Source organism: Exophiala viscosa, assembly GCF_022695815.1.
Source record: "Exophiala viscosa unplaced genomic scaffold EDD37scaffold_5, whole genome shotgun sequence".
Classification (NCBI taxonomy): domain Eukaryota; kingdom Fungi; phylum Ascomycota; class Eurotiomycetes; order Chaetothyriales; family Herpotrichiellaceae; genus Exophiala; species Exophiala viscosa.
In genome coordinates this window covers 972892-999500 of record NW_026944357.1, presented here as the reverse complement: position 1 = coordinate 999500, position 26609 = coordinate 972892, and the positions used below count along the sequence as shown (strand labels likewise).

At 51.9% G+C, this 26609-nt stretch overlaps 9 protein-coding genes across 9 annotated transcripts; 6 read left to right on the top strand and 3 right to left on the bottom strand.

The window, feature by feature from the left end:
* Positions 1 to 134: 134 nt before the first annotated feature.
* Positions 135 to 3794, top strand: EDD37DRAFT_681241 (uncharacterized protein; the record flags this gene model as incomplete). The annotated part of the gene is made up of 3 exons (XM_062819746.1): positions 135 to 269; positions 325 to 902; positions 954 to 3794. The coding sequence occupies 3 exons, from the start codon at positions 135 to 137 to the stop codon at positions 3538 to 3540; spliced, it is 3300 nt and encodes a 1099-aa protein (XP_062670234.1). The 3' UTR covers positions 3541 to 3794.
* On the bottom strand, positions 3770 to 6537 carry EDD37DRAFT_630819 (exocyst complex component 3). The gene has a single exon (XM_062816605.1). The coding sequence runs from the start codon at positions 6225 to 6227 to the stop codon at positions 3921 to 3923; it is 2307 nt and encodes a 768-aa protein (XP_062670233.1). The 5' UTR covers positions 6228 to 6537; the 3' UTR covers positions 3770 to 3920.
* On the top strand, positions 6195 to 6910 carry EDD37DRAFT_408446 (uncharacterized protein). Its single transcript, XM_062812428.1, has one exon. The coding sequence runs from the start codon at positions 6603 to 6605 to the stop codon at positions 6873 to 6875; it is 273 nt and encodes a 90-aa protein (XP_062670232.1). The 5' UTR covers positions 6195 to 6602; the 3' UTR covers positions 6876 to 6910.
* Positions 6911 to 7957: 1047 nt separating this feature from the next.
* EDD37DRAFT_609344 (uncharacterized protein) lies at positions 7958 to 8709 on the top strand (the record flags this gene model as incomplete). The annotated part of the gene is made up of 2 exons (XM_062815127.1): positions 7958 to 8317; positions 8380 to 8709. The coding sequence occupies 2 exons, from the start codon at positions 7958 to 7960 to the stop codon at positions 8707 to 8709; spliced, it is 690 nt and encodes a 229-aa protein (XP_062670231.1).
* A 94-nt stretch (positions 8710 to 8803) lies between these two features.
* EDD37DRAFT_630816 (PTH2 family peptidyl-tRNA hydrolase) lies at positions 8804 to 10074 on the bottom strand. Its single transcript, XM_062816604.1, has 2 exons — positions 9570 to 10074; positions 8804 to 9504 (listed from the first exon to the last, which is right to left on the bottom strand). Exons 1-2 carry the CDS (start codon positions 9885 to 9887, stop codon positions 8968 to 8970), a joined length of 855 nt encoding a protein of 284 aa, XP_062670230.1. The 5' UTR covers positions 9888 to 10074; the 3' UTR covers positions 8804 to 8967.
* On the bottom strand, positions 10075 to 11137 carry EDD37DRAFT_630814 (uncharacterized protein). Its single transcript, XM_062816603.1, has 2 exons — positions 10678 to 11137; positions 10075 to 10630 (listed from the first exon to the last, which is right to left on the bottom strand). The coding sequence occupies exons 1-2, from the start codon at positions 11008 to 11010 to the stop codon at positions 10244 to 10246; spliced, it is 720 nt and encodes a 239-aa protein (XP_062670229.1). The 5' UTR covers positions 11011 to 11137; the 3' UTR covers positions 10075 to 10243.
* Positions 11138 to 11831: 694 nt separating this feature from the next.
* EDD37DRAFT_630812 (class I glutamine amidotransferase-like protein) lies at positions 11832 to 13313 on the top strand. The gene is made up of 2 exons (XM_062816602.1): positions 11832 to 12142; positions 12210 to 13313. The coding sequence occupies exons 1-2, from the start codon at positions 12010 to 12012 to the stop codon at positions 12935 to 12937; spliced, it is 861 nt and encodes a 286-aa protein (XP_062670228.1). The 5' UTR covers positions 11832 to 12009; the 3' UTR covers positions 12938 to 13313.
* On the top strand, positions 13298 to 14830 carry EDD37DRAFT_630811 (60S ribosomal protein L4-B). The gene is made up of 4 exons (XM_062816601.1): positions 13298 to 13502; positions 13558 to 13652; positions 13709 to 13859; positions 13914 to 14830. The coding sequence occupies exons 1-4, from the start codon at positions 13393 to 13395 to the stop codon at positions 14677 to 14679; spliced, it is 1122 nt and encodes a 373-aa protein (XP_062670227.1). The 5' UTR covers positions 13298 to 13392; the 3' UTR covers positions 14680 to 14830.
* An 8442-nt stretch (positions 14831 to 23272) lies between these two features.
* EDD37DRAFT_408160 (fungal-specific transcription factor domain-containing protein) lies at positions 23273 to 26422 on the top strand. Its single transcript, XM_062812427.1, has 2 exons — positions 23273 to 24326; positions 24384 to 26422. The coding sequence occupies exons 1-2, from the start codon at positions 23581 to 23583 to the stop codon at positions 26236 to 26238; spliced, it is 2601 nt and encodes an 866-aa protein (XP_062670226.1). The 5' UTR covers positions 23273 to 23580; the 3' UTR covers positions 26239 to 26422.
* The last annotated feature ends 187 nt before the right edge of the window (positions 26423 to 26609 follow it).

The following is a 26609-nucleotide window of genomic DNA, read 5'->3' as shown; positions in this document are numbered from 1 at the left end:
CACCACGTTGCGAGCTTTTTGCTTGCGTCCAGTCCTTCTCTCAAGGGCCTCTTGTAGCCCAGTCATTCCTTTTTTCCCTTCGTTTCTATCGCCTGTTTGAATTCCCTAACCGGTCTTGATCTATATACGAAAACATGCGCTCGACCGCATTTACCGCCAGCTTGCTGGCTACAGCCACATTCATTTCATCAACGATTGCTTCACCACTTCTCACAAACCCAGTCACTCATGCCAAGAGAGCGAGCGACCTGGGACTTGCAGTATACTGGGTATGAAAAGAAAAATCATTTCTGGCGTATGAATCGCAAGGCTGATGGTGATTAGGGCCAAGGACCATCCCAAAAGAGGTTGTCATACTTCTGCCAGACTTCCACCATTGATATTATTCCTATCGGCTTCGTCAACGTCTTCCCCGATGATTCTGGCAGTAATGGATATCCTGGAACGAACTATGGAAACGCTTGCAGTGCCAATTATTGGATCGCCCCAGATGGTGCCTTCACGCAGATGTTCACTACATGCGACGAGATCGCCGAAGATGTACAAACATGCCAGGATCTCGGCATCAAGATTCTCGTATCGTTAGGAGGAGCTTCCGATGTCACTCTCAACTCTTCGACTTCGGCTGTGGACTTTGCTGATTTCCTGTGGGGCGCCTATGGACCAGAGCAAGACACCACTGAAACGGCGTATCCCCGACCCTTTGGAAGTACCATTGTCGACGGTTTCGATCTGGATATCGAATCTGGCAGTGACACCTACTACGCTGACCTGGTGACCGAACTCAGAGTCAAATTCGCGACATACACAGACAAGAGCTTTTACATCTCGGGGGCACCACAATGTGTTGTTCCCGACGCCCACCTGGATAGCGCCATTCAGAACTCGTATTTTGACTATGTGTACGTTGAGTAGAAGGTATCATGCATTCATAAAGACTGACAGTCCCATAGGTTCGTGCAATACTACAACACCGAGAGTTGCTCAGCAGCTGCCTTATTCAACGATGGCACCTTGGACACCAGCAGCGATCCCTCATGGGGATGGATCGATTGGCTTCAGACAAACTCTTACAATCCAGACGTCAAGCTATACGTTGGTCTTCCTGCATCGACTTCTGCTTACAGTGGTTCCGAAGATTACTATCTGGACCTCGATACAGCCACACAGCTCCTCACCGAGTACGCTTGTAACAGTGCGTATTCGTCAACCTTTGGCGGTGTCATGATTTGGGAGGCAACGTACTCCGAGAACAACCAGATAGATGGGGAAAGCTATGCTGCAAACATCAAGGATATCCTCGGCGATATCACTTGCAGTACAACTAGCACTAGCACTGGCACCACGTCGACCACCACAACAAGCACTACCACTACGACCACTTCGACGACCACTACTACCACAACCACTTCGTCCACGACAACGACGAGCACAAGCACAACCACTGTGGCGCCTTCAACAACAACCAGCAGCACTACGACTAGCAGCACAACCACAAGCAGCTCGACCACCACTCCAACCACGACTACCAGCTCAACATCGACAACGACCTCGAGCTCGACCACGTCAACCACTTCACCATCGACAACCACCACCACCAGCAGCTCTACGACAAGCACTACCAGCAGCAGCAGTGTCGCACCAGTCAGCGCGACCGCCAGTTCTAGCACCACCAGCACAAGTACCACAACTAGCCCCACGACAAGCACTACCACCAGCACCGCTGTCGAATCTGACAGCGCTACCACGAGCTCTAGCACCACGACTACCACCTCATCTACCTCAACAGCCACCGAGGTTGCGGCTGGCCAAACTCTAATTGTTGTCGTCAATATGGATAACACCAAGAAGAATAAGCGTGACACCTACTACCTTGGCATCAACGACGATAGTATCGCTGTGTTGGGTAGCCAGGCTGATGCCGCTACTCTCATTACTGGCGACGATGGTACTATACTCTATGGCGCTGAGTACCTCGGCTCTAACCCTGTTTCTGACTCCGACGCTGCATTCCTTGAGGTCTTCGCCACCGAACCAGCCGACGACCTTTGGTTAATGGACTCATCTGGTGCGCTTACCCTCGCTGAGCGCCAGTTCTGTGTCCTGTCTTCCTTGGAGATCGAGACCGTTGACGCCGCTGGCGACAACTGTGATGGTACTATCGTGACCTTCACTGCCGTGGCTGCCACTAGCACTTCCACCACTTCCACCAGCACCAGCACCACCTCCACCAGCACTAGCACCAGCAGCACTAGCACTACTACCAGCTCTACAACGACGTCCACTACGTCCACGACGACGACGACGGCAAGTTCCTCTGTTGGACCCGTCAGTGCTTCAACCGCGTCCAGCTCCATCTACTGGAACACAACATCCACCAGCTCAAGCACTACGACCACTCCCGCTAGCTTCTCTGTTGGTCCTATCAGCGGCTCCGTAACGTCAAGCACCACCACCACCACCGGCAACGCAGTCGACGATGTCAGTGCTTCAACCACAACCAGCGAGTGGTCATGGGCCACCACAAGCAGCACGATGACAACCACCTCCGGCGCCGCCGTCGGCCCGATAAGCTATTCGGTCTCCACCTCAATTTGGACGACGGTCATCAGCGACGAATACACACTCACATGGGACGACTGGACAACCACCAGCACAGCAGCGATCGTCGACCCAACGGCAACGTCAAGCGCAGACTGGAACGACTGGACCGCGACTAGCTCATCAGCAATTGTCGACCCAACGGCAACGTCAAGCGCCGACTGGAACGACTGGACCTCAACCAGCTCATCAGCAATCGTCGACCCAACGGTAACGTCAAGCGCCAACTGGGCTGACTGGAGCTCTGTAGTCGTCGACCCAGTTTCGGTCACGGTTACGGACTACACCACGACAGTCTGGGTGACATCCTACATCGACGTCTGCCCAACAGGCTTCACAACGCTCACGTACACTCTGACGACCACCGTTCCTGTCGCACCCGCCTCCGCGACGACCACGTCATTCGTCTGGCCTACCACCTCAGGTGGCGTCCCAGAGGGCTTCACAACAGCAGTCACGACCTGCACTGCCGGTTGCGCTGAGTCCTGGACGGTAGTCACCGTGACGATTCCCATCGCTACGACCACTGCGCTGATCACTGAGACTATTGTGCCTGTTGGTACATCAAGTTCCAGCGGCAGCTCAGTATCAGCCACCGAGACGGTGACAGGAGCAGGATCCATCGTATCAGCAGCTAGTTCCGCCTCGATCATCGTGCAGGCCGTACAAGCGTCCTCGGCGGCCTCGTCAGCCTCAGCAGCAGTCGAGACTCTATCTCTCTCCTCGATCATCGTTTCTCCCGCCGAGACCTCCGCCGCGCAAAGCGGTTGGCTAGGTGTGGCAGCGACGACGGCGACGTCTGCGTCTTCGTCTTCAAAGTCAACCTCAACGTCCGTCGCCGCCGTTGGCACGTACACTGGCGCCGCGGCAAAACTGCCCGCCGGCACCTCGCTGAGCGTGGCAGCCTGCCTGGCAGGTATTGTCGGACTTTTGTTCTAGATTTGAAGTTTGATACCCTGTGTCTTTTAAGTCTGGGACGGAAAAGTGAGGACGTGAGAAGTCAAGAGACTTGCGCATAGCGTGGTAATGACTGGGATTTTTGGACATATGTGATTGTTCATCTTGCATATTTGGGAGCCATTTCTTCTTAACTTTGAGTTTTTATATATCATGAGTATCTACAGTAGCGCATTTGCGAAGAATACTGAGTACATTATATCATATCATATCTTTTGTAACGGCTAAATTCCAAGGAGAATTCTGACCTTAGACTTGCAGCGAGCACATCGGTTGTGATGTAGGCTCGAAAAATGTAGAATAGGGGGTATCATTGATAGTTTCAGACTGCTGGACAGTCTGGACAGTCTTCAGGCCACACCTCACTTGACCTTGCCCATGACAGTATCGGCGCCACGTTCTGCATAAGTGCTAGCAGCAGCCCGTTTGACTGCAGTGATCATACTTCGATCCCAATCATCGCGAGTCTTCAAGACGCCTTCCACCCAACTTAATTGTAAATCCCAGAACTCCCGCTTGAATTGTTCGTAAACACCCACGACCTCCATTTTGTCGGCTTCCAGGAGCTGTACTGTGAAATTCACCGCTTTCCACTTCGGCTTGATAGTCTCGTTGAAACCGTCAGGGTACTTCTCGAAGAAGGCAAATGCAGCCAGTACATCATCCCTGAACTTAGCAGGGAACGGCTCGCCGCGCCTGAACTTTACTCCACGATTCGTGCGGATCGCTGTCAGGTAATTGACCAACAACGCGTCGGAAAGTTCCTCGATCAGAATATCCAGCAGTGATGGGTGCAACACTGCAGCGTAGTCGCCAATGTAATCATCGAACGTTGTGGTGATACGCTGCATTGCAGCTTGTTCATACCACTTCCCTGGCACGAATAACTCCGCCATGATCGTACGGAAATCGACTCTGAAGATCAATTGCACGAAGCCATTGATGCAGTGTGTGGACAAATCAACGTAGCCGTCTCTCAGAGCGTCTAACTCGGTTGTGCCGTTGGTGGACAAGAATTTCGCGGAAGGAGGCGTAGGCAGTCTGGTGAAGTCCTCTCTGAAGCGAGTGAGATAACCCTTCTGTGCGCTAGGGTCATCTATCACGTCGCCTGCAGCGTCGTCGACGCAGGCTATCTGGTCGTTGGCGATGGCGAGAAGCCAATCCTGAAGAGGCTGCAAATTTTCGAGTTGCTCGGGTGTCGGATTCTTGTATCTTTCCACTTCTTCATCAATGAGCTTCTCCCATTGTTGTTGTCTCGATTTCAAGGCAGTGAACATGGCGCTCATTACACCCTCGACCACATCTTCGCGTTCGGAGTCGCCTGCTGCCTCAGCCTGTTCGTGTAACATACGCCACAAGTCGGGAAGAGTTTTGGTTCGGAAATGTCCATCGGGATCTTGTTCGATGGCATCGGTAGATCGTGACAGGAAATTCTTTCTGTCCGCGACATACATCCTGTCGATCCAGGAATTGAGGGCTTTTGTGATGATGTTTCTGTAGTCGCGTATGAGGTCTCCTTCGCGAGAATCGAGAACATGAGGTTGCAGCTGTGTCTGTTTGACGCCGAGTTTGCTCATCTTTTGGTAGTACATGTCGATGTAGTGTACAATGCCGAGCATTTGTGGAGGGCGAAGGTCTTCAGCGTCCACATACGAGAGCAGGAAGTCGTGCATATGCTTGTGGTAGATATTGACATAGGTGTCGAAGATCTTCCACTTTTTCGGGAAAAGATTCTGCATGCCTTCCTTACAGGTAAATAAATCGTTAAAGTACCACCTGGTCGCCTTATCGAGCCGGGAAGGGTCTTCATCAAAACTTCGCCTCGTCTCATCGAACTTGTCTTGAGCAACCATCTTAATGGCTTGGATAAATTTCTCTTTGTATCCACGCATCTTCTTGGGACCGATCGTAAAGGATGTGAATTTGCTGACCAAGTCCTGATGGTCCTTCTGCGCATCCTGCAAGGCTCGAACTCGATCATCGTTCTTCTCCTCTGAAGCAATCACAATAGCAACTCGTACAATGAGACCAGTGTTGTCATTCTGCACGTGCTGGATCAGGTTCATGCAGATGCTGCCAACATGGGCGTCAAAATCATCAATGATGTTCTCAAGCTGCTGGAACCAGTCGAGTAGGGTCTGTTCCAGGCTAGTGTCTTTTCCACGCTTGATCTGATCCATCGCCTCATCTCGAAAATCACGTAGCCTGGTCAAGCGCATGTGAGCCTCGAGCAGGTTTGGCTGGTTCTCAATATCATTTTCGTCGTCCTCCAGAAGTCTTTGCACAATGGAGCAATCACGTTCAAAGTTGTTCAGACCAGCTTGCATGGCACGTGTTGCCTCGAAGTTTCGATGTACTCGGGCGAGGTAATCCAGCTGAGGCAGATTTTTGCGGATTGCCTGCGCCTGTTCGCAAAGGTCATGAATGCTCTTCATTTCCTCCTTGATCTGCTCCACCAACTTCTGCCCCTCGGCCAAGGTTGACATGCCATTCTGTGTAGAAGCCAAATGATCTTTCAATCCTTCATGTAACCTCGCGTCGATATCACCCTTTTTGCGACTGATCTCAGCCTTTAAGCTTGTTATCTTTTCCAAGTCCTCAGGAGTACGGAGGGTATCCTGGATTCGAGGCATGCCGGCGGCATCGTGGGCACTGGGTCGTGAAGCCATTGTCGTTGTTGAGTCGGCCGGTTGACCCCCTGCACATCACGAGATGCGGAAGGACCGCTCAGAACGTTATGTCCTCATGTACTCACTATCATAGCCCTCTGATTTTGCACTCCATCCCTAAGACATGTCGAAAGAGCAATGCCTCTGGAATCCTGGTTACTGTAACGTTTACCTCGTGGTTGAGACGAACATGCGGCGTGGCCGAACACGTTTGCGTCCGAGAATGATGCACCGTAGGGGTCGGGTACGGCACAACACCAAATCTATATGCGCAGCCTTTTTTGCAGACTTTCCACTCTCACTATTTTGTGATATCTTGCCAGTACACGCGTGACAATACCAACCTTTCTCACCGCCCGTGTCCGAGAGCGAACAATGTCCTACTTCCGCATTACCCTGATCCGATCGGCCATCGGCCTTCCCGCAAAATCGAGCAACGTCCTGAAAGCTCTCGGTCTACGAAAACGCATGGGGACGGTTTACCACCCTGTTACAACCTCAGTTGCTGGCCAGATTATGAGAGTGAAGGAGCTGGTTGCCGTATCGGAGGTGGACAAGCCGTTGACAAAAGACGAAGTACACCAGGAAAGGGTGCCTGATCCTGGCTTTTACATTGAGTCCAGAGCAGGAGAAACGAACAGGGAATAATATACATGGCCGCCAATGGAACGAGGGAACCACTGCTAGCGACTCCAGTCGACGGCTCCCGGCTCCATCATCAGTAACTCAGAGGATCCGGGCGCCTCACACCCGCCTCGAACAATACCACTGAGAAGCCGCGATTGCGGTATACGAAGAACCTGTTCAGAAATCCGCCTTTCGGCTGTCGGCTCCAGTGTTGCCACGAGAGCTCGAGATCTAGTGGCCAAGCGCCCCAGCCCAGATCACGCTGCGTCATGAGGATACAGAAGAAGTCTTCATCACAGATTTCCGGAGTCGCAATGAGCAGCCAGCAGCCTATGTTAGACGCCGACGTTATCTCCTTATACAACGCTGGCTTCTGCTGGCTGAGCGACCATGGACCATGGAAGATTCGCATGGTCGCTCTTCCATGTCGCCGCGTCTGCTAGCAAACTGGTTGAGCTCGGGAAAGCCTCATATTCTGGGATTCGAACAAGTTAATTGGTGGGATGCAGCAGCCAGCAACTCGGCCGGCATGGATGCAAGTGAGAAATCGAGGCTCGCGGTGTGCGATGGATGATTACACTCCAGGCGACCATGCCCCAGCGCCATTTCATTGTACTATAGAGTTGAGAACCCTTCACTAGTGAGAGTGTATTGTATTGATAGAACTAATGTTCGGAGGCATGTTTACGACCGTCCACCCTTCGCGGTACGTTTAGGGCGTGGTATTCTGCAAATCTTACCCTTCAGCCCTCTATTAGAATGCGCCAATCCTCCTGTCTGTACCATCTTCAACAAATATGTGTATATTGGTAGAGGAAATAGCGGAAAAGTAATGCGACAACCAGTCATCAAGCTCCCATGTAGGGCCAAGGGTACAGGCGATGGCGGACCTATTCCCCAAATTTCGTCATTGCTGCTCCTAAACATCCTCGAAGAACATCAAGTTCATTTGATCGCCCGTCAACCAACACCACCAGAAACAAAATCACCTACACTCAGACAACAAACTTACAGTGCCTTCCATCGGGCACAAAATCATCTCCTTTACCTTCACTCTGCCTGTTGTACACTAGGTCCACTTCCTCCCCTCCTATACAGCAACCATGAAAGCAAGCAGAGTGTTCCTCCGCTCCACGCGAGCAGGCGCACGCCCATCTGCACTCACTCTCACTCACCGACCCAATGCGGTCCCAGCACTACATTCTCGACTGATCGTCGCTTCTACCACACAGCTCTCGTCAGCATGCTCGTTCTCCACGACACCGAGTACATTCAAAGGTCTCGCCCCAGATAGCTCCAACCCGGAGCCACCAAAGACGGAGCCGCACGCGAACACCGGCAGTGCTGCACAGATCTCAGACGCTGAGTACCACGAGATAGCAGATCAGTATCTGGACAACTTGGTATTGAAGCTAGAAGAGCTGGGTGAAAAGGCCAATGAAGGCCTGGAGGCGGAATTTTCGGTACGCATACTATCTGCCTTCCCTTACTATCTCATACAACTCAGTACTAACCGTTGTGCCAGGCCGGTGTTCTGACAATCACCCTACCCAAGTCCGGCACGTACGTTATCAACAAGCAGCCTCCGAACAAACAGCTGTGGCTATCAAGTCCCGTTTCAGGACCGAAGCGGTTTGACTGGGTGGTCTCCGGCGCGGGACAGCACGAGAAAGAAGGCTCAACCGTCGACGCCGGCGACGACGGTGCTGGTGGACATTGGCTCTACTTGCGCGATGGAAGTCAGCTTAGCGAGTTGTTGAAGACAGAGCTTGGTGTTGAGCTTACAGCTCCGGGCGAGAGCGATGCGACGGGTGGCCGAGAAGGACCTGCTGGTCAGGGATCTACTCTGGAATGAGAAACAGATATATGAAGGGTAAAACGATGTAGACTAGGCAACTCAGCATGCAATTCAGCAGGCAAGTAATGTACAAGAAGCTTTTCGGAAAGTATCTCATCACCAAGGAGGGCAAAATACCCAACTCTCCGCTGCTACAGGCGTGACCTAGATCATCCAAGGAAGATCATAATCAACTGCTCTACGCTGCTCAACAATATTTTTGACGACTTGCATAGAGTCCGCCAGACTTCTTTCAATCCTCCGCGGTGCATCCGTTTACCTTCTCTTCTTCGAACCTCCAGCAGCCGGGGCAGCAGCTGGAGCTGGTCTGGCTTGCGCCGGGGGGGCTGCTGGTCCAGTCGGAGGTTGTCCGTTTCTGCCACCCTGCATTCTCCTGCTCATGACCTGTCGCGAGACGAAACTGATACCAATCATCATAACCCAGCTGGGCATGACTCCCAAGCCCCACATGACATAGCCAAAGGGTTGCTGCAAGCCGAATTTCGACAACAATCCGTCGAACGGATGCAACAGTCCAGTGTATTCGTCCTCTTTCAAATACGTCGACTTTGATCTGCTGGGGATCTCCACGATTGAGGTGGTGCTTGTTTCCGAGAAGTTCAACGGTTTGATGTGCAGAGGAGTCTTGGCTTGAGGCTCCGACTTCTTGGGAACCATGAAGTGGTAGACCGACGGCAGGGTAACAGCCCAGCTCGTGCAGAGAACTGACTCTTGATCGCAGTCAACAAATCCGAGATGCAGGGGAGGCGATCCCGCTGATTGAGGAAGCGCGGTGAGTAATGGCACGGATTCCTGCAGTCACCAATAGTTAGACATTGGACTGGACATTTGCCGGTATGCGCTTCAGTGCTACTTACAGTCCATACTTTGTCGACCTCATCGCAGCGTCCGAAGCAAGTCTTGTTTCCGCCTGTCATGTAGATCATCCATTCCTCCTCTGTGTCGGGTTTCGGCGATAGCTTGCGCTGCCAGTTGCGGATGTTGATTTTTTCGACGCTGAGGTCGGCGAATTTGGCTGCGATAGGCTCGATCGGGTTGGGGATGTTGCTGGTGCTGGGCACGTTGCCGGGGATGTACGCTTTGGCTTTGTCGAACCATGCCTGTGCCTGGTCCTGGAAGGACGCTTGCTCGGCTGCGACCAGCACCGGCAGCAAGAGAAGCGATGCGAAATGCATGGTTGCGTCACGGGGGGACGTTTGATTACAAGAACTCTACTCGAGACACAACGATGAAGAGGAACCTTGCGCAATTGAATGGCAAGGGAGATGGAAAAGAAGGACAATTGAGATTGCCAAAAGGAAACTAAATGGACAGAAGAAGTGTTCACTCGACAGAGATGGGGTTGGCTCTGAACAAGTAGGTAAGTCCCTTAAGCGCATGGAATGGCGTCAATGCCGAAGCTATCCTGCCCTAGAAACTGATGGCTACCTGTGGTTCGGGACAGGCATTTGGCCGGGAGATGCACCAGCCCCTCCAGCCTCCCACGTGGAAGGCCTACCACAGTACAAACCCCTGCACCCTTGGTCCGGGTTCACTGGCCTTTCAGAATATCATACAACTCTTGGATATCTCCCATCGGGACGTTGAACTCCCAACTGTCTTCTTCTTGTTCGTAAAGCTTCCAATATTGCTCAGCAATGTTCTTTGCATTCAGTACCGGGTGGTCATCCCTAATGATTGCTGCAATGGTGATAACGGCCACATGAACACCTTTGGGTCCCAAAACCTGGCGCAAACTACTGGTGAAATTGAATTGTGCAGCCTTCTGCATCGACAAGGCGAAGAACCCGGCAATAGGTGTTTCGCATATGGCACCGTTGCTCAGAAGGAATGATGGATGAGCTCCTGGCCGTCCCGCTGCCGCAGTCAAATGTGGTATGGCCCATGTCGCTGCAACGTAGAGCCCAATATTCATGGTCTATTGATTGTCAGTCACGGTAGGGTGGAACAACGCTTGATACTCACTTTGAAGTCTTCCAGCAGATGATCTGGAGGCGTCTCGCCGATCTTCGAGGGTCCGACTCGTGCTGCATTGAAGAATACGACTTCTGGAGCACCCAGTTCGGCTTCCACCTTCTTCAGTGTGTCTAACAAGGCGACATGGTCGGAGATATCCACGGTGTATGCTTGTATCTTTGCGTTGGAGGCCACCTTTCTGACTGTTGCTACGTCCTGTTGTAGACGTGCGGCATTTCGAGCAAGCAAGGCGACATCAAAGCCTTGTGCTGCGAACCTTGATCCTGTAGCAACTCCCAAGCCTGGCCCACTTCCCAGTACAACGATGAGTTTATTGACCATGTCAATGGCTGTTCGAAAAACCCAAACTATTGCAAGCTGCACTTGACGAAAAGGAAGACCGTTCAAAAGATATGGACTTTACGAAGAATATTGTTGCTGGTAGTCTTTGTCAATTCGATGGGTCAACTATCGTTTATGATGACGCTCGTCCACAAACATGGCTCCAACTTATATACTTATCTGCAGGCCGCTCTCTTCTCTTCTTGCTTACTCCCACTTGACTCACACCCCAAACATTACAAAGCCCAATCAGGTTCGGTCATGTCGGTATAGAGCATACCCGAAACCCGTGAGAGATCAAGAGGGTTCAATGCTTTGGGCGTTCAACAAACGAACAAGACTAGAACTGTCCTCGCAACAATAGCGATAGCGATACCTCCGTGGAAGCACTCCTAGCCAGGCATCTCACCTCTTATTGTAACACGCTGGCCAAAGGTGGCTGACATAAAGCGACCTGCCTGGCATAAGCAGCTCGTGTTTGAATGAAGACAGCGTAAGCTAGGGCATAATTCGTGTACAATGCGATCTGCAGGTACAGTAAGCGCTTCCGAGGTGGCCGACAGCAATGAGGTGCTTCTGTACGGGATTGCCTATACGAACATAGAATATATGGTCTTTGTCAGATAGTACTGAGCCATGAGTGATATTCTCCGCAGTTCTTGCTCGAGGTTGAGGCTGGTTGCGAAGGAACATTTCTGATCACGTATCCGGAGGACATGCCACCAACGCTAAACCCCTCACTCTGACGTGCTTCCCCCACGATTGTTCGCCCATAAGGAATTCCTGGGGTTCTCCGCACCCTTGCATTGAGAGGGACAACCATCTCACCTGACCTACTGCTTCTTTCACGGTTTCACCACCTGTCACCTGCACACGACCGAAACACTGAGAGCTTGGACACATTACGAGGAACCTCACTCACAAACTCATTCTTATCACAACAATACCTTAGCATCCAAAGTCTCATTCATACCCCCTTCATCCCACTAAGCCGGCAAAATGAGTGCAATCAGGGAGGAGACCAACGAGCCTATCCAGGTGCTGATCACCATGCACGACAACATGGATCTCCTGGACTTTGCTGGTCCCCTCGAGGTCCTTACTCATGCTCAACACGACTTCAACAACCCTGGTATGATATAGAAGCTCCTACAAGCTATTGCCCTTGTGAGCCCCTCGCTAACTGCACACGCGACCAGATACCAAAGCCTTCGACGTCACCTTTGTTGGTCCAGCAGAGGAAGTCCTTACCGCCCAAGGTGTCACAATGACTGCCCACATCTCCTACAAAGAAGCACACAAGCGCCTGAAGGAATTTGACCTCCTGGTCGTTCCTGGCGGAAAGGCTATGGACATCTTGAAAAACAACGCAGAGCCAACCTCGTTGGTCAAGGCATACTCTGAGGTCCAGGCCGCTGATCCAGCTCGTGAGAGAACTCTTCTGGCTGTCGATACGGCTGCATTGTTCCTTGCCCAGCAGGGTATCCTTGGAGGCATGGGTGCAACCGTCCATCCAGACTACTACATCAAGTTGGAGAAAGAGTGTCAGGATGCGGCTGCACGTGACATGAACGAACGCACCGATGTCATGGAGGAGAGATATGTTGTGAACAATGCTCGCTTCGACCTTGGCGAAGATATTGAGGAGAACCCGTACGTCTTCAAGAAGGGACGTAAGGGCTCGACTGCTCGCAAAGGTAGTCTTTCTCGTCGGGAGTCCAATGCTCGTCACGAGAATCTGGTGCGTCGCAAGAGTATGAAGCTCGGTGGTATGCGGGTCATCACTAGTGGAGGCACAGTGAGCGGCATTGATGCCAGCTTGTACCTCGTTAGTGCACTGGTCAGTCTTGACGTTGCCAAGGAGGTTGCTCGTCTCATGCAGTATGACTGGGTCAAGGGCGTGGTTGTCGATACCATTGACGTCTAGGTGATATAGGGAGAGACACAGTACTTGTCAATCGTCGATCAAATGACGGATATGATATGTTGGCCATAGCAGCCTATGGTCAAGGGAACTAAGGAATCTGGAGAATTGGTTGCCCAATGAATCAGTGCTGGATAACTAGTTCAGTCAGATATTGTGGAGAGTATGCAGCAATCTAGCTGCACAATGCTTGGGTACAGGAATATGGAAAATAAACCAGCTCTGGGAAATGCAGGCCGTTTAGAGAGTGGTTCGCTTACCTAAGCAAGGGCTGCGAGTTGCAAGCCAAGGCAAGGCTGAACAGTTGCCAAGATTTCTTTCCCAACCTGGATTAGACCACAAACCGCAAAATCGGCAGCACAGTCGTCGCAGTTGCCCCGAATTGAGGATTTGAACTTCGCATCTAACATCACCTCAACCCTCGACTACAACCGATTTCCTCCCTCAAAGCAGTCAAGATGTCGAATCGTCCTACCGTCGGTATCTTGGGCGCTGATGGCGCGGGCAGCGGAGAGACGCACCCTCTCCCAGCTGTCTTCAGCTCGCCAATCCGTCCCGATATTGTCCAGTATGAGAAAATGATCTTTCAATGCCAGCAACGGAGATGCTGACAAGCGATATAGGGCTGTCCACACCGGCATGGCCAAGAACAAGAGACAACCATACGCCGTGAGCGAGAAGGCTGGTGAACAGACCTCAGCCGAGTCGTGGGGTACAGGTGTGTTTAGATATCGCAAAAAGAGATGGGATCAAATATCTGACAAAAATCACCAGGTCGTGCTGTCGCTCGTATTCCTCGTGTCTCTGGTGGTGGTACTCACAGAGCCGGTCAAGCTGCTTTCGGTAACATGTGCCGTGCTGGTCGCATGTTCGCACCCACCAAGGTCTGGAGAAAGTGGCATCAGAAGATCAACTTGGGCCAGAAGTATGTTTTTACCCAGTACACTCATATTCGCACCTACTCACAATAACTCTCTAGGCGCTTCGCAACTGCATCCGCCATCGCAGCCAGCTCTGTCCCAGCTCTCCTCCTCGCCCGTGGTCACCGCATCTCGACCGTCCCCGAGGTTCCTCTTGTCATCTCCAGCAAGGCTTTCGAGGGTGCCGCCCTTGTCAAGACCTCCGCTGCCGTCGCACTCCTGAAGGCTGTCGGCGCTGGCCCAGATGTCGTCAAGGTCCAAAAGTCTCGCAAACTCCGTGCCGGTAAGGGTAAGCTGCGAAACCGCCGACACCGCACTCGCCGCGGCCCTCTGGTGGTTTACAACCCAGAGACCGATGGCAAGGAGCTCGTCCGCGCTTTCCGCAACATCCCCGGTGTCGAGACTTCTTCCGTCTTCGCCCTGAACCTTCTCCAGCTCGCTCCTGGTGGCCACCTTGGTCGCTTCATCATCTGGACCTCGTCCGCTTTCGCCGCTCTTGACACCGTCTACGGCTCCACCACCGAGGCCTCCGCCGTCAAGAAGGACTTCCTCCTCCCATCCAACATTGTCAGCAACGCCGACGTCACCCGCCTCATCAACAGCTCCGAGGTGCAGTCCGTGCTCAGGGAGCCCAAGGGCTATGCCATCACCAAGCGCTCCAACGTGCAGAAGAAGAACCCTCTCCGCAACAGACAGGTTTTGCTCCGCCTTAACCCCTACGCTGTTCAGTACTCGAAGGACAAGGTGGGCCAGAAGGGTGTTGGCGACCATGGCAAGCCTGAGCGTATCAGCGACAAGGCTCTGGAAGTCTTGCACGAGAACTAAAGTGCTTGTTGTCGTATGAGTGGTGGATGAATGGACTGAGCCGGAAGCGGCATGTTCTCATCAGTGGCGTTTGTCTCTAAAATTCTTACTAGCAGATCATGGCAAGGCAGAATCAATGACATGAAATCAATCCAGGAGCTTTCTTGCATGTTCCTTCTCTCGCCCATCCCGTGCGCACTACCCTATACGAGATAAATTTACTGTGTGCAACGGCTGTTGGTCACACTTGAAATTTCCCGAAGCAATAGCGTATGGACATCAGTTTCGTGACAAGTGGAGAAGAGATAGAGTATGAGCCACTGATATCAATCTCTCGATCTGACCTCTACTGTGCTGCAACTCAATCCTACCCCTTAGTATAGTTCGTGCATCAGGCCAGAAGCACATAATCCGCGCTGGTGCCAGCAGTCCAACATTGAAAGAATCCACTAAAAGTACCACCAGACACAGGAATCACCAACTGACGGGAGCCAAAAGTACAGAACTCCAACGATTGGACATGTCGTTCAATCCCTTCCTTCTTCCTCAAGTTCATGCCAGTGCTATCGACCTTGCCGAAAATGTAGCTTTTGCAGAGGATATATTCGTACTCGCCAATGCTATCGACCTTGCCAATCTGTAGTTTCTGCAGTGGGTTTCTTCATTCTCGCGATGTGTGTCTCCATACCATTGAGATGACCCAGGGGATGCTTCCTTCGAGTCACATTCGACTTACCTTCCGTATTCTGCATCCTTTCCTGACACTGTCAAGAGGGCTGTCCAAATTGCCGGGGCATGACTTACCTCCCCTCGTGTCTCCGGCGAGCAGTGGGTTCGGTCTGATGATCACTCCGTCTGCAAACATATCAAGATTTCAGTCACCGACGCTGCGAGGTCCATGGTTTTTTCAATATCTGTCCAGCATCTGTAGCAAAGTCGTAGAAAACTAGAGTGAAAGATATGCCAAGTCTGCCACTGTTGTAAATTAGCTTGCTTGAGCAGTGAGCGAGACATATCGGCCTCAGGCCTCATCATAGCGTTGCACCCAGGGGCATAAGTCACTCTCAGATGTGACCATAGCATTGTGTCTGCTTCGTATTCAGATTGAATCCAGATACTTAGAATCCATGTTTCTGAAAAAGGCATCCACGTTGATACTACCGTAGAGTCTCGTGCCATTCAATGCCATACCTTGAAGATCCTTTGCCCGGTTTGGGAAAATACCGGTGTTGGAAAGAGTCCAACATGATCCGTCTCTTATTACGCGAGGAAAATCATCATCCAGCCCATAACATGGTTCCACTGGTTCGAGACGACAGGCAGCGATCACAAGATGCTCCACGGTCGTCGAGGCGACTTTCCCGTGCATGAACTGACCTGACCGGCTTCTCGGAACATCGAAGGGTCATAGACACGACCCCCCGGTGCCGTTTCGCCAGAGACGCATTTTGGAGCCAGGCACTTCAGGTCGAGTTTCTTGGGCCCTCGATATCCGGCTTGGAGTTGTTTTAGCTGGTTTAGTGGCACATCTTGGAGACACAGCTGTCAAGGATCTCGCAAGTTTCGCAAGTTTGTTCCGACATCAGATCATCCCTGCATTTAGATGTCAAAAAAGGGGAGCATTGGGGCCTAAGTTAACTTATTCGGGTAGTCGCGACATAGATAAAGGTCTCCATTTGGACAGATCGTGACTTGTACTTGCAGATAAAGCGAATAAGAAGCGATTGCGGGTTGCCGGTGGTCTTGGTACCGCGTTTAACGCTGTCGGAGTACTTCTCCGGCGTGCACAAGGCAGGTACTTGTGCCCGTACCAAGGCTTCGTTGCCTGAGATGGAGCATAATTTGGCACACAGACCTCGGTCTGTTCCGGTGACCGAGAGACTCTGGGTTGCAAATTCAACTCAAAGGTCCACTGAATTGCTGCATCGGACGATGGTTCGAGGTCGAAATAGTACCTAGGTAGGTTACGGAGTCCTTTTCCAGAATTATGAGATTGAGTTTCGGTCTCGGGGTAGAGATGCTTCGTTGGGAAGATCTGGCTGGCAAGATCGCGGGGCGAGAGTTCGCGTCAGATCGAGCTTCTTCATAAAAAGGTACTTGGAGAGATCCTGCAAGTGTTTAATCTCCCGGAGCCGCTGAGGTGGTGTGTGATAGACTTCGTGATAGACTTCGGAAACCTTGTCTTCTGACTTCTGAACTCTGGAAGACGACAAGAGCAGACAAGAAGAAGCTCGCTTGGAATCTGATTCCTAGGGTGTATTTACTCTGCCGAATAGCAGGACGGATGACTGTCATATGCTGGGCACTTGACCTGTTGAAGCCGTGATCCACGTTTCATCCAACGTATACCGAGGATCGGGTACTTTGGTCTCGTAGCCCCTTCAAATGAGGGACTTATGATTGAGGTTAGGACATGCGTAGAGTTCAGAAGAACTCGGGGAAGGACGCATTGGACAATATAGGGTCTCGGCATGAGCGCCTTGGTATTTCAGATCTCGATTTCATGCAGCATTGGAGTTCAGCTGGACCGGGAAGCCAATCTCTTTGTGCAGATCGAAGCCATGAAGCCAGCAGTCTCGTTCTACACAAGTGCGCCGTCTCACTCGGGCCAGCCACAAGGTCCGCGGAGTGGCTAACATTTGTCATGCTCTTCCTGAGAGGGCGCGAGTGTAAGCGAGGTCCTAGGGCCGGGGAGGGTACGGCTTGGTCGTGACAGAACTTGGCGAGACAGGATATGAGCAGGGCCGAAACATTTTAGTGTCTGGTCTGAGAAGCAATGATGATCGTGGTGATGGGGAGCCGTAGGAGCCTATAGTAGTGAAAATTAGTGTACTTGGCTCTCGTTGTGGTTGTAAGATGCGCATCAGTAATGGTTATGGACCACGGTGCGGTTCAAGCTGAAACCACTGAAGGAAGTGTGGGAATGACCCAATCAACAGACCAATAAGTTAGTGCTCTACTGTACTAGGGAAATCTTCCCATGTTCCTGCAGATCTGGCGGAGAGATGAAGAATCCCGTTTTTGAGAAAGATTCTGTGCTTCTGATTCGCAGCATGTTTGGAAATGGAACTCCCGATCGAGGGGATGGTCTCGTGTGTGTACCGAGTCATCGTGCCGTGCTTGGGGCCACGAGATGCTCGGGCTAAGATCTGTACTGTAACGGTTCCAAGGAGCAGAATTTCAAGCCCTTGATTATTAGTGTCAGGCTCGATGTCGAGGAACCACTTGGTGATTGCAACAGGAAGGTCGTGCATCAATGACGCTCACACTGGACGAGGAAGGATTAGGTCTTGCAAGGGCTTTGAGCACGCGGCTCGTAAAGCGGGATGGCCCATGCGATTTATCCAGGCCGTTGGAATTCCCATGATTGTGACTGGGATGCAGGCCGGATCCTCTTCGGGAGCAACCAGAAGCATGAATATGGCGGGGTTGTCCAGTAGTGCAAACATGCAGGGTCAGGACGCTTGAAATATGTAAGATAGACCATGGTAAGGTGACAGAGCGAGTATGCGCTTGTAAGTCGAGCCTTCCGGCCCAGAGATTGCCGAGGCTGGTGAATTGCCAAGTGCTGAATTCACGGCAACAGTGATGGATGCCGGTTGTTGACCAAGAGGCTCCATCCTGGGGTACCGGAGTGCGCGAGCATCGTAGTCAACACGACTGCTGTTTGTGAAACAACAGGAGGAATCATCGTCGCTAGTCAAGATTGATGGGCTGCCGAGCGTCTTCCCTTGCGATGGGGTTGGACCTGGCTTCATATCACCCGCTTGGAGTGATACAAAGATCCAACCCCCTATTGCCGCACAACAAATCCTATCTTGAGTCCCACCACTTTTATCCTTCGTATCAGTTCAGCCGATCGTAGACGCATGTGCCCCGGGCCGCAGCCTTTGGTGAGGTCTCTCAAGAGCCAAGGTGAGATTCGCAAGTTGAATCATTCCTCCTAAGTCAATCCGTACGGGGGTAGTCTAGGGGATGGAGACTTCCCATGGATAGACCCGTCCGGCGCCCATCTCGTCACAGACCATACCGCAATTATTGGCGCATAAAACTCAGCATGGGTCAGGCGTTGTGTTGAACTCAACAGTCTTTCGGACCAGAGAACAGTCCGGCACTTTAGCGGCGCATGATGTCCCCGCGTCCATTGCGTCTCATGAGACCTGTCACAAATGCGCGATTACTAAGACCTGTACAATTGTGTTGATGCCTGAGAAGTCGGCTGTTCGGTGAGGAGGAGGAGTCCAACACGCAATTGGATTCTGGGGTTCTGTCGCCCTGAAAGTTGAGGTGTGACCAAATGCAACAATAGAGGCAAAACCCTGGGCCTCGCTCATGCAAGGCCGTACATTTGGATGCTTCGTAGGCGTGATGAGATGATATGGGCGGGTCCCGCGAATGCCACAAGGAGCGCGGTTGGCATTGGCATGTCCGAGTCAAAAACGTGCATTTCGGACGTGCCATCAGCCAATTGCTTTCTCGTCGCCCATGGTGGCCGATCCGGCTCAAGTTAAGCCAGCCTGTGTAGATCCCGGCTTGAACAGGTAGTCCGTACCCAGAATTCTGTCATGCACCTGTCAGTCCATGCAAGCCCACCGACACATTTGGGCGCTGTTGGCTGGCAACTTCTTCCTGCACCTGTCAAAAAACCGTTCCAAGGGTTTTTTCCACATGTTACTAGTATGCTTGCCACCGACAAGACAGTCGACCAGGTTGGCGCCAGACGAACCTGGTTGGGTGCAGCAACGGACCTCTAGGAAAAGTTCCAGTTGAAGTAAGGGCTTATTGTACCTTGTCCTTCTACCTTTTCAATCTCGGTCATCATCCTTGAGCAGTGCTTGCGGACCGAGAAATTCATCTGGCACTATCTGGTTAGTCTAGGCCCTGTGACCAACAATTTGTGACACTTGTTGCCCCCAGCAAGTACTGGATATATATGGGTCAAAAGGTTTGTTAAAGCGTCATTCCGGAGTGCCGCATAGCGGTTCCGCAAAGCGCAAAGCTCTGCGCAGTAGTTTGCGTCTTCGCAATAACAGTAACAGACCTCAATTCTTGTCGGGGCCAGCAGTAGTCTGGCTGGAAAAACTGTTGCATGGTCATTGTCGGGCGCCTGCATGAGACCTCAGCAGCTAAAAGGCTTTGGTCGAATGCGGGCGGCTTCAAATGATCCGGGGTTGGAACTTGGGGTGTTCTCTTTGGTTCAATCATGGATTATCATGGAAGTCGTCTGGCGCCACCGAAAACTGCCCAGGATTGCACGCAACAGTGACCAAATGATGAGACAGTAGTTGGTCACACATCGAGTTTCATGGACCTCTTCTGTTCTATACCCAAGACTCTCTGGGGGAAGGTCTCCAAATCGGACTGGTCACCTTAATTGACTGAGTACGCGTACCATCGTCACGACGAGCTGGCTCGAGTAATACAGGTCATTGACGGGAGAAAGTCCTTTCTGACATGACTATCCTCAACCCAGTGTAGCCGCGCGCTCTTGGACTTCTCGCATGTCCATAAAAGCCTTGTCCTTTTGACGCTTTCCTTATAAGGCCAATAAATAAAGGAGGATGGTATTAGACTTTACAAGAATTTGCCGCTCGGACCCGTAGCCTACGGATCATCTCTATCCGCATATGTTGGACTTACTAAAGTACAGCACAGTTACTGGGTAGGTCAATGGCAACAATAAGTGGGATATACGAAGCGCACATGATGGACGCTGACGGCCAGGTCAGTGATTGGGAAGTGGCGACATGAGAGAATATTATAACGTCCTGGCTGCTCGACGTCCAATAATATACGCCTTTGCTGTGAGACAAAAGATGCTCATTTGCATCAGAGGGGCAGTAGTTTTCAGAGGTGGGGAAGACCAGCCCGAGACATCACCTTCAGCTGTTGCCAAAGGGGGACAAGGCGCCATACACCGTTATAACTCATTGCCAACTTGAACAACAACATGTCTTGCGACAACTCTAGAAGATTGTGACGGGCAGGAACCTTCGTGTGTCGGCAGGCACCCTGGACTGTGTGTCTGGTAGCTCTGATTTTGAGTGATCCGTGACTGAAGACGTATGGGAGAGCAACAGACAGCACGGCTGGTAGTTGCTCGTGTCAAGCCAGTTTGATTGCATGAGCGGCCTGCTGTACTACACTCCGTGACCCGTCGGCCAGACGCCTCCGCAGGTGTGAGGCGGATCTCGAACCACGAGGCTCCAAAACCGTGCCATATCCATGGTCGGGGGTTTTCCTCAAAAGTGCGATGATGCAACGAGATTTGCAGGGAGGGATCCTGAGGATTGAACCTTAATGTTCAGAATACCCTAGTCGAGTGCGGGCGGGCCTAGCCTCCATGGCCATACGGGTGTGATCAAATCGCCGGCTGCAGGTGGCGGTTTGCCTTTTCGCGCCGGCCCTACCGCCTAAGCAGACGGAAACAAGATGCCGAACTGGCTGGATCCCCCTTAGCCTTTAGGGTCACACTAACCCTCTGGGGCCCGAGTCTTACCTGATACCATCATAGTTTGCTTTTGCAGGACATGCAGCTCGGCAGAAGTTGGCGTTGACGTTGACGTTGGCGTTGGCCTTGACTTCGAAAACAGTGCGAGCTCTTCAACCTAAGCTAAAGCCCATACGACGTGCTTGGAGGGTCAAAGACTAATGCATGTTCGGCTGCTGATAGTAGTGGTGGAACATGAGGCCAGAAGCTTTACCCGTGTGTAACCAGTCACGGCTTTCTTGTGCCTGCAGTATTCGTATCTCCAAAACCTCTTCTTTTCTGGTCGTTCGGATTGCAGCAACCTGGTGGATATGTGGCGTCTCCTCGATTCATTTCGGGTAGCGACTTTTACGTGAGAGTATGGCCAAAAATGGAGAGGTTTGCCTCTCCTATGACCTTGTTGGTCTTGAGGCTCGTATCTTCTGGGCTAGAGGAATGCCGAGCATAGTACTTCAAGGCACCAGCCGCGTCAATGCTTCAAAACTGTTCCGTTTTGCCTGGATGCACAGGAGCTGCAGCTGCGTGTCGATCCTTTTGGGGTGAGGGTAGGGGCTGCGAGCCGCCATGTGGTACAGCAGAACAGACTTCCAGCAAAGCTTCGTGTAAAGTTAGGGTCTCGGAGTCTCGGTAGAGAAAGGTAGTGGGCGCAGATATTAGAGTTAAGGAGTCTAACGTCCGCCGGTGGGGCACTAGTGTTTAGCGATTGGAGGGCAAAACAACGGGAGTTTGGAAAGTGTCCATCAAGAAGAGGCGGTTTGGCATGTTTACCCAGCCGTGGCCATGCAGTCAGCCTGCTAGATCTACCACTGGTAAAATACCAAGAATTACACGAACGGAAATGTACGTGCTTGTATCGAAGCGAGGGCCAAAAAGAATATCCGGGCAGAATTGGTGAAATGGTCACAAATAAGTGGTATCATGGGTGAGGTGGTTTGCTTTTCCATTTGCTCTGGGTATGCCTGGAGAATCGCGGGCGCAGCTGCAGAAAGGAGCAGGCGCAGGCACAGGCATATGTTCAAACAGACAATTATTGTACCCCAAGATATCCATTCTTTTTTGGTTTTCTACTACTGTACCGTCAGTCGTTGATTCCCTCCAATTTGTGTCTGGTAACAAGGTGTTTTTTTCGGGCCATTTCAAGGCTCGGTTATTGGCTTTTCTGGCCCTCTCCATCGCCCCGGTCTTCCCTGGTCGTGTTACTCCCCTTCAGCTTCTCTCTTTCCCTTTTCAATCGTCATCCATCGTCTCGCCTTCGTCTCTTTTCTGTCGTCACAACAAACTAGCATGATCATTCGCTTTAAAATCCGCAGATCTGCTCGAGCCACTGTCCGCCACCTGCTGGTTCCTACTATGAAGCCTTTAGTGCGTCAACTATCACAATCTCCTCCTCGACTTGTGACTAGTAGTGGTGATTCATGATGTGGCCACAGTGTATCCCCTCCCTCCAGCATATGATCTGCCGAGACTAGACGAAGCTTTCGTGAGAGGAGCTCGCACGATGCCCTGCCGTTCCCACCACCCCTGGCCACAAACCAAAGACTCCACCTGCTTCTTCCGTCGACTCGATATCCCTGCAAGGCGATCGACAAGGGCCAAAGATGGCATGCGTAAGGGTGTTCGGAATCATGCGACTCCACGAGGCCACCATCCCTCATTGAACCATGTCACCCTGGCCTCTTGCTATGGGTAAGACCCATGGCCAGACGCCATCACCTGGGCTCCCTGCATCCAAGACCACATTCTGTCCACCCCGTTGACGAAGGAGGCTGCTTGCTTCCTATTCGATCACCGTGCAGGCTCACATCTTACTACGACCGACCGTCCTACATACATGACCACCCTCCCGGTGGGCGACCAGCCGTCCTCATCTACAACCTGTACTACCGGTTACTCAAGAACATCCTCCCCCGTCCCTAGTCTCGCTTTGCTCTTCCGATTACGCGGGGAGATGGTGCTCTAACATCAAAGGACTCGCACTCTGGGGTAATACGTCTCCATAACGCGTGCTACGTCCTCACTCACCTGCTTCTTTCCAGCACCATTCTATTGCTTCCCAGCAGTCGTCAAGAAAATCCATCGCTGTCACGGACCAATGCCAACATCTTGCAGGTTCTCGCCCAGCGTTACTACGCCTTACGTGCCGGCATAGGATCTCGGCTACGACTTGACATTCTGTCACTACCATTCCACGATTCTCTGCTTTAGCGGCTTGTGATGCGGCAAAGCCTAGTCCCTTGATTGGAGCTGGGACGGAAAGCGCAGAGAAAATTGCTTGACTGTCACACTGCCGCAATTGAGAGTCAATCAGGTCCTGGGTCTAGTCCGTCTGGCGTGCTTGGACGTCTTTGAATCAGGCATCGAATGCATGGCAAAGCGCCACACCTAACAAATCAAACAAACCAGACCTACCCACTCTTCGAAACTACGTCCTCATGGCCACGAGTGCTGTTCTGCCTCCAGACTCGCAACTGAAACGGTGGCACGATACTCAGCACCACTTCCGTCCTTGTCCTACCGTCCAGCATCTCACCCGCCTGTCACTCAACTCGACGCCGTCCGCGCCAATGGCGCCGAGCGATGGCTCAACACACAAAACACGCTTGCCGTCTTTCGGTGACTTTCTATCTGGTGCCTCTCATGACGGCCCAAGCTATGCACAAACCAGTCCTGGTTCAAGTCACGGTGATGGAAGGCTCCAGAACGGTCCTCCCACTCTTCACCGTCCACCTCAGGCGACGTTGTATGGGCCTCCGGAACGGCACCCGATGCAATACCCTCCACAGACGGGCCCGCAACCACATACCCCCCATGCAGAAACTAACCAAGAAGCCTACTGGGCTTACGCCAACTACCTCCCTCCGGATGGGCGCCCAGCTTTGTCCGGCATGCCCCCTTCAGGTCCTCCCTTCGACCTGGGCTATGGGAGATCAATGTTGAGGGAGGAAGTGGTTGCAGACAAAGGTCTCTGTTACGTCTATGACGATGGCACCGTGTGTCAGAAGGTCATCAATGGCGATGCCGTCAACCCGAAATGGGGCACCACCAAAGCTGGCAAACCTAGGAAACGGTTGGGGCAGGCTTGCAACACGTGCAGAGAAAAGAAGATCAAATGTGATCCCAGCGTGCCGAAATGTGCCCAATGCCTGAAGTTTGGCCGTGAGTGCAAATTCGACTCGATGTAAGTGATGCTTCTCCTGAAGCCCCTCCCTATTCATCTGACTCACTATCGTTCTAGGAGCCGCGCTGGCTCTAAGCAAGCAGGCTCAGCCGCTCATTCTCCGGCACGGTCCTCGCCATCTGCGCAGATACAAGATGCAGGAGCTGGACGACGGGGCTCAAATGCGTCGGCAGACTGGATGTCTCAAGAACTGGCCAGGCCTGCACAGAGAACATCGATGACGCTGGAAAGCCTTTTGTCTCCAACATCCGAGGACGGGGCTTCTCAAGACCACGATTCGGATCATTCCCGACCAGCGAAGAAGGCTCGCCGATCACCATCGCCTCACCCTGTTCCTGGCGGCTATCAGGTCAAAGGAGCAGTCGCCGAGCCATCACTGGCATCTTTACCATCACCAACAACTACGCCGAGCTTCTCCTGGCACATCGACCCTGTCGAGCTTGATCGTGGCTTGACCGTGCACTACGTACGCAAATACCTCTCCCATGTCGACGCTGCCACATATTGGACTTTGCCCAGGCAAGCTTTTCTTGGTTGGGTGACGGAGTCTGCCTCGAAGTCATCAACTGACAAGATGTTGTTGTACGCTATGATGGCTATGGGAACAGTTTTCGCTCGTCGACCTGATGCCGATACTCACCGTTCGTTGTTCACAGGCTTCGCTGAAGAGGCTATCGCACGAAATGCCGACACTTTCAGTCTGCAGCTCCTCCAAACACGACTGATTCTTGCACTTCTTGCTTTCTCGCAAGGCCAATACAACAAAGCATGGGATCTTTGCGGCTCCGCCGTGAGGACAGGATTCGGCTTGAAGTACAATACCGAGGAGGGTGTTCGCACGATTCTCCCACATGAAAGGCTCGACTTTCATTTTGATTACGAAACTCTCGTGGAGTGCAGACGGCGAACATTCTGGTCTGCGTATATCATGGATTGTTTTAATGGCTGCTGTTCAGCCACTGTCAGCTCCGTCTACCGATCCCAATGCCACTTGCGATTACCATGCACCCAGGTTACCTTTGAGTCAGGCCATCTACGGGAAACGCCTTTCAGTCTTGGTATGCCGCTTAGCGCTGACAGCGTCTCTCGGGTGGGACTGCTTGGTTTCTTGGTGGAGATCGCCACGATCTTTCATGAGGTGGTCGACCAGATCAACCAAACCAATAAGCGATATAGGGTACGCTACAGTGATGAAGCAGAGAGATTCCGTCACAATATCATGAACAAACTGGAAACATGGGAGAGTCAGCTCCAAACTCATCTGGAAAGGGTGAGAGATGGAGACGCCCAGTCGCAATCCGTCAGTGGCTTATACATCTTGCATTACTACACCGCGTTGCTTGTCAATCGCTATGTTCGTCATGGAGAACTTGATCAACAGGCGATCGCCATTCGATTAGGAGGAGAAAAAGGAGCATATAAGCAAGCTCAGTCGATGTTAGAGTTGGTACAACAACTTAGCAACGACGAAGAGAAGAATTCTCCATTGTTCCGGTTCGCAACAACGAGTCCATTTATCGGATTCGCCATCACGGTAGCATTGGACGTCATCACAGCCTCAGGTACTCTATCGGATCTGATGGACCACAAGAGTCAGATGATGTCCTTGATCTCGAGCGGACTCGAAGCACTGGAGAGTTTGGTCGACTATTGGCATAGTGCTGGTCGACAACGAGACATGATCAAACGTCGATTGGGAGTCCTGCTGAGTGCAACCAAACGAGCGTCGGATCTCAATGGAGCATTTTATTTCGGAGAACGTATGCAAAGTCCGTTCCCATTGGAGCAAGACATTGTCTACGGCCTTGGACGGGTACGATATTTTCAGGCGTTGGGATGGGCAGGGAAGATACATGACGAGGGGGATTTCCATCGACTTGACCAGGACACAATGGCAAACAGGGCTCATTGACGAAGACGGAGAAGCGTTTCATGAAGAAGATGGCTACGCATGTTTTATGATCAGAAAATGGGAGGACGTTTCTGCTTGAGCATTTGGTTGATCTTGCCACTATACCCCCGGTTTGCCTTGAAAAAGATAGTGGATCACAGCACTGGGCACTTGCGAGAGGAGTATTTGAACATATAAAATGAGAGACTGTTTGTATGAGCAGGGCAGGTTGGCCCGATAAACTCAGTTTCAATATTGTCTATAGATATTCCCAATATCTTGTCGCTGACGCTCTAGCTTCCCAGGTAGCCAGACCGGGGGGAGTCCCGAAGAACCCCCACTGGATTATATGGCACTTGGCCGCTTGTGCCCCTTGGGCCTTGTCCGATTCC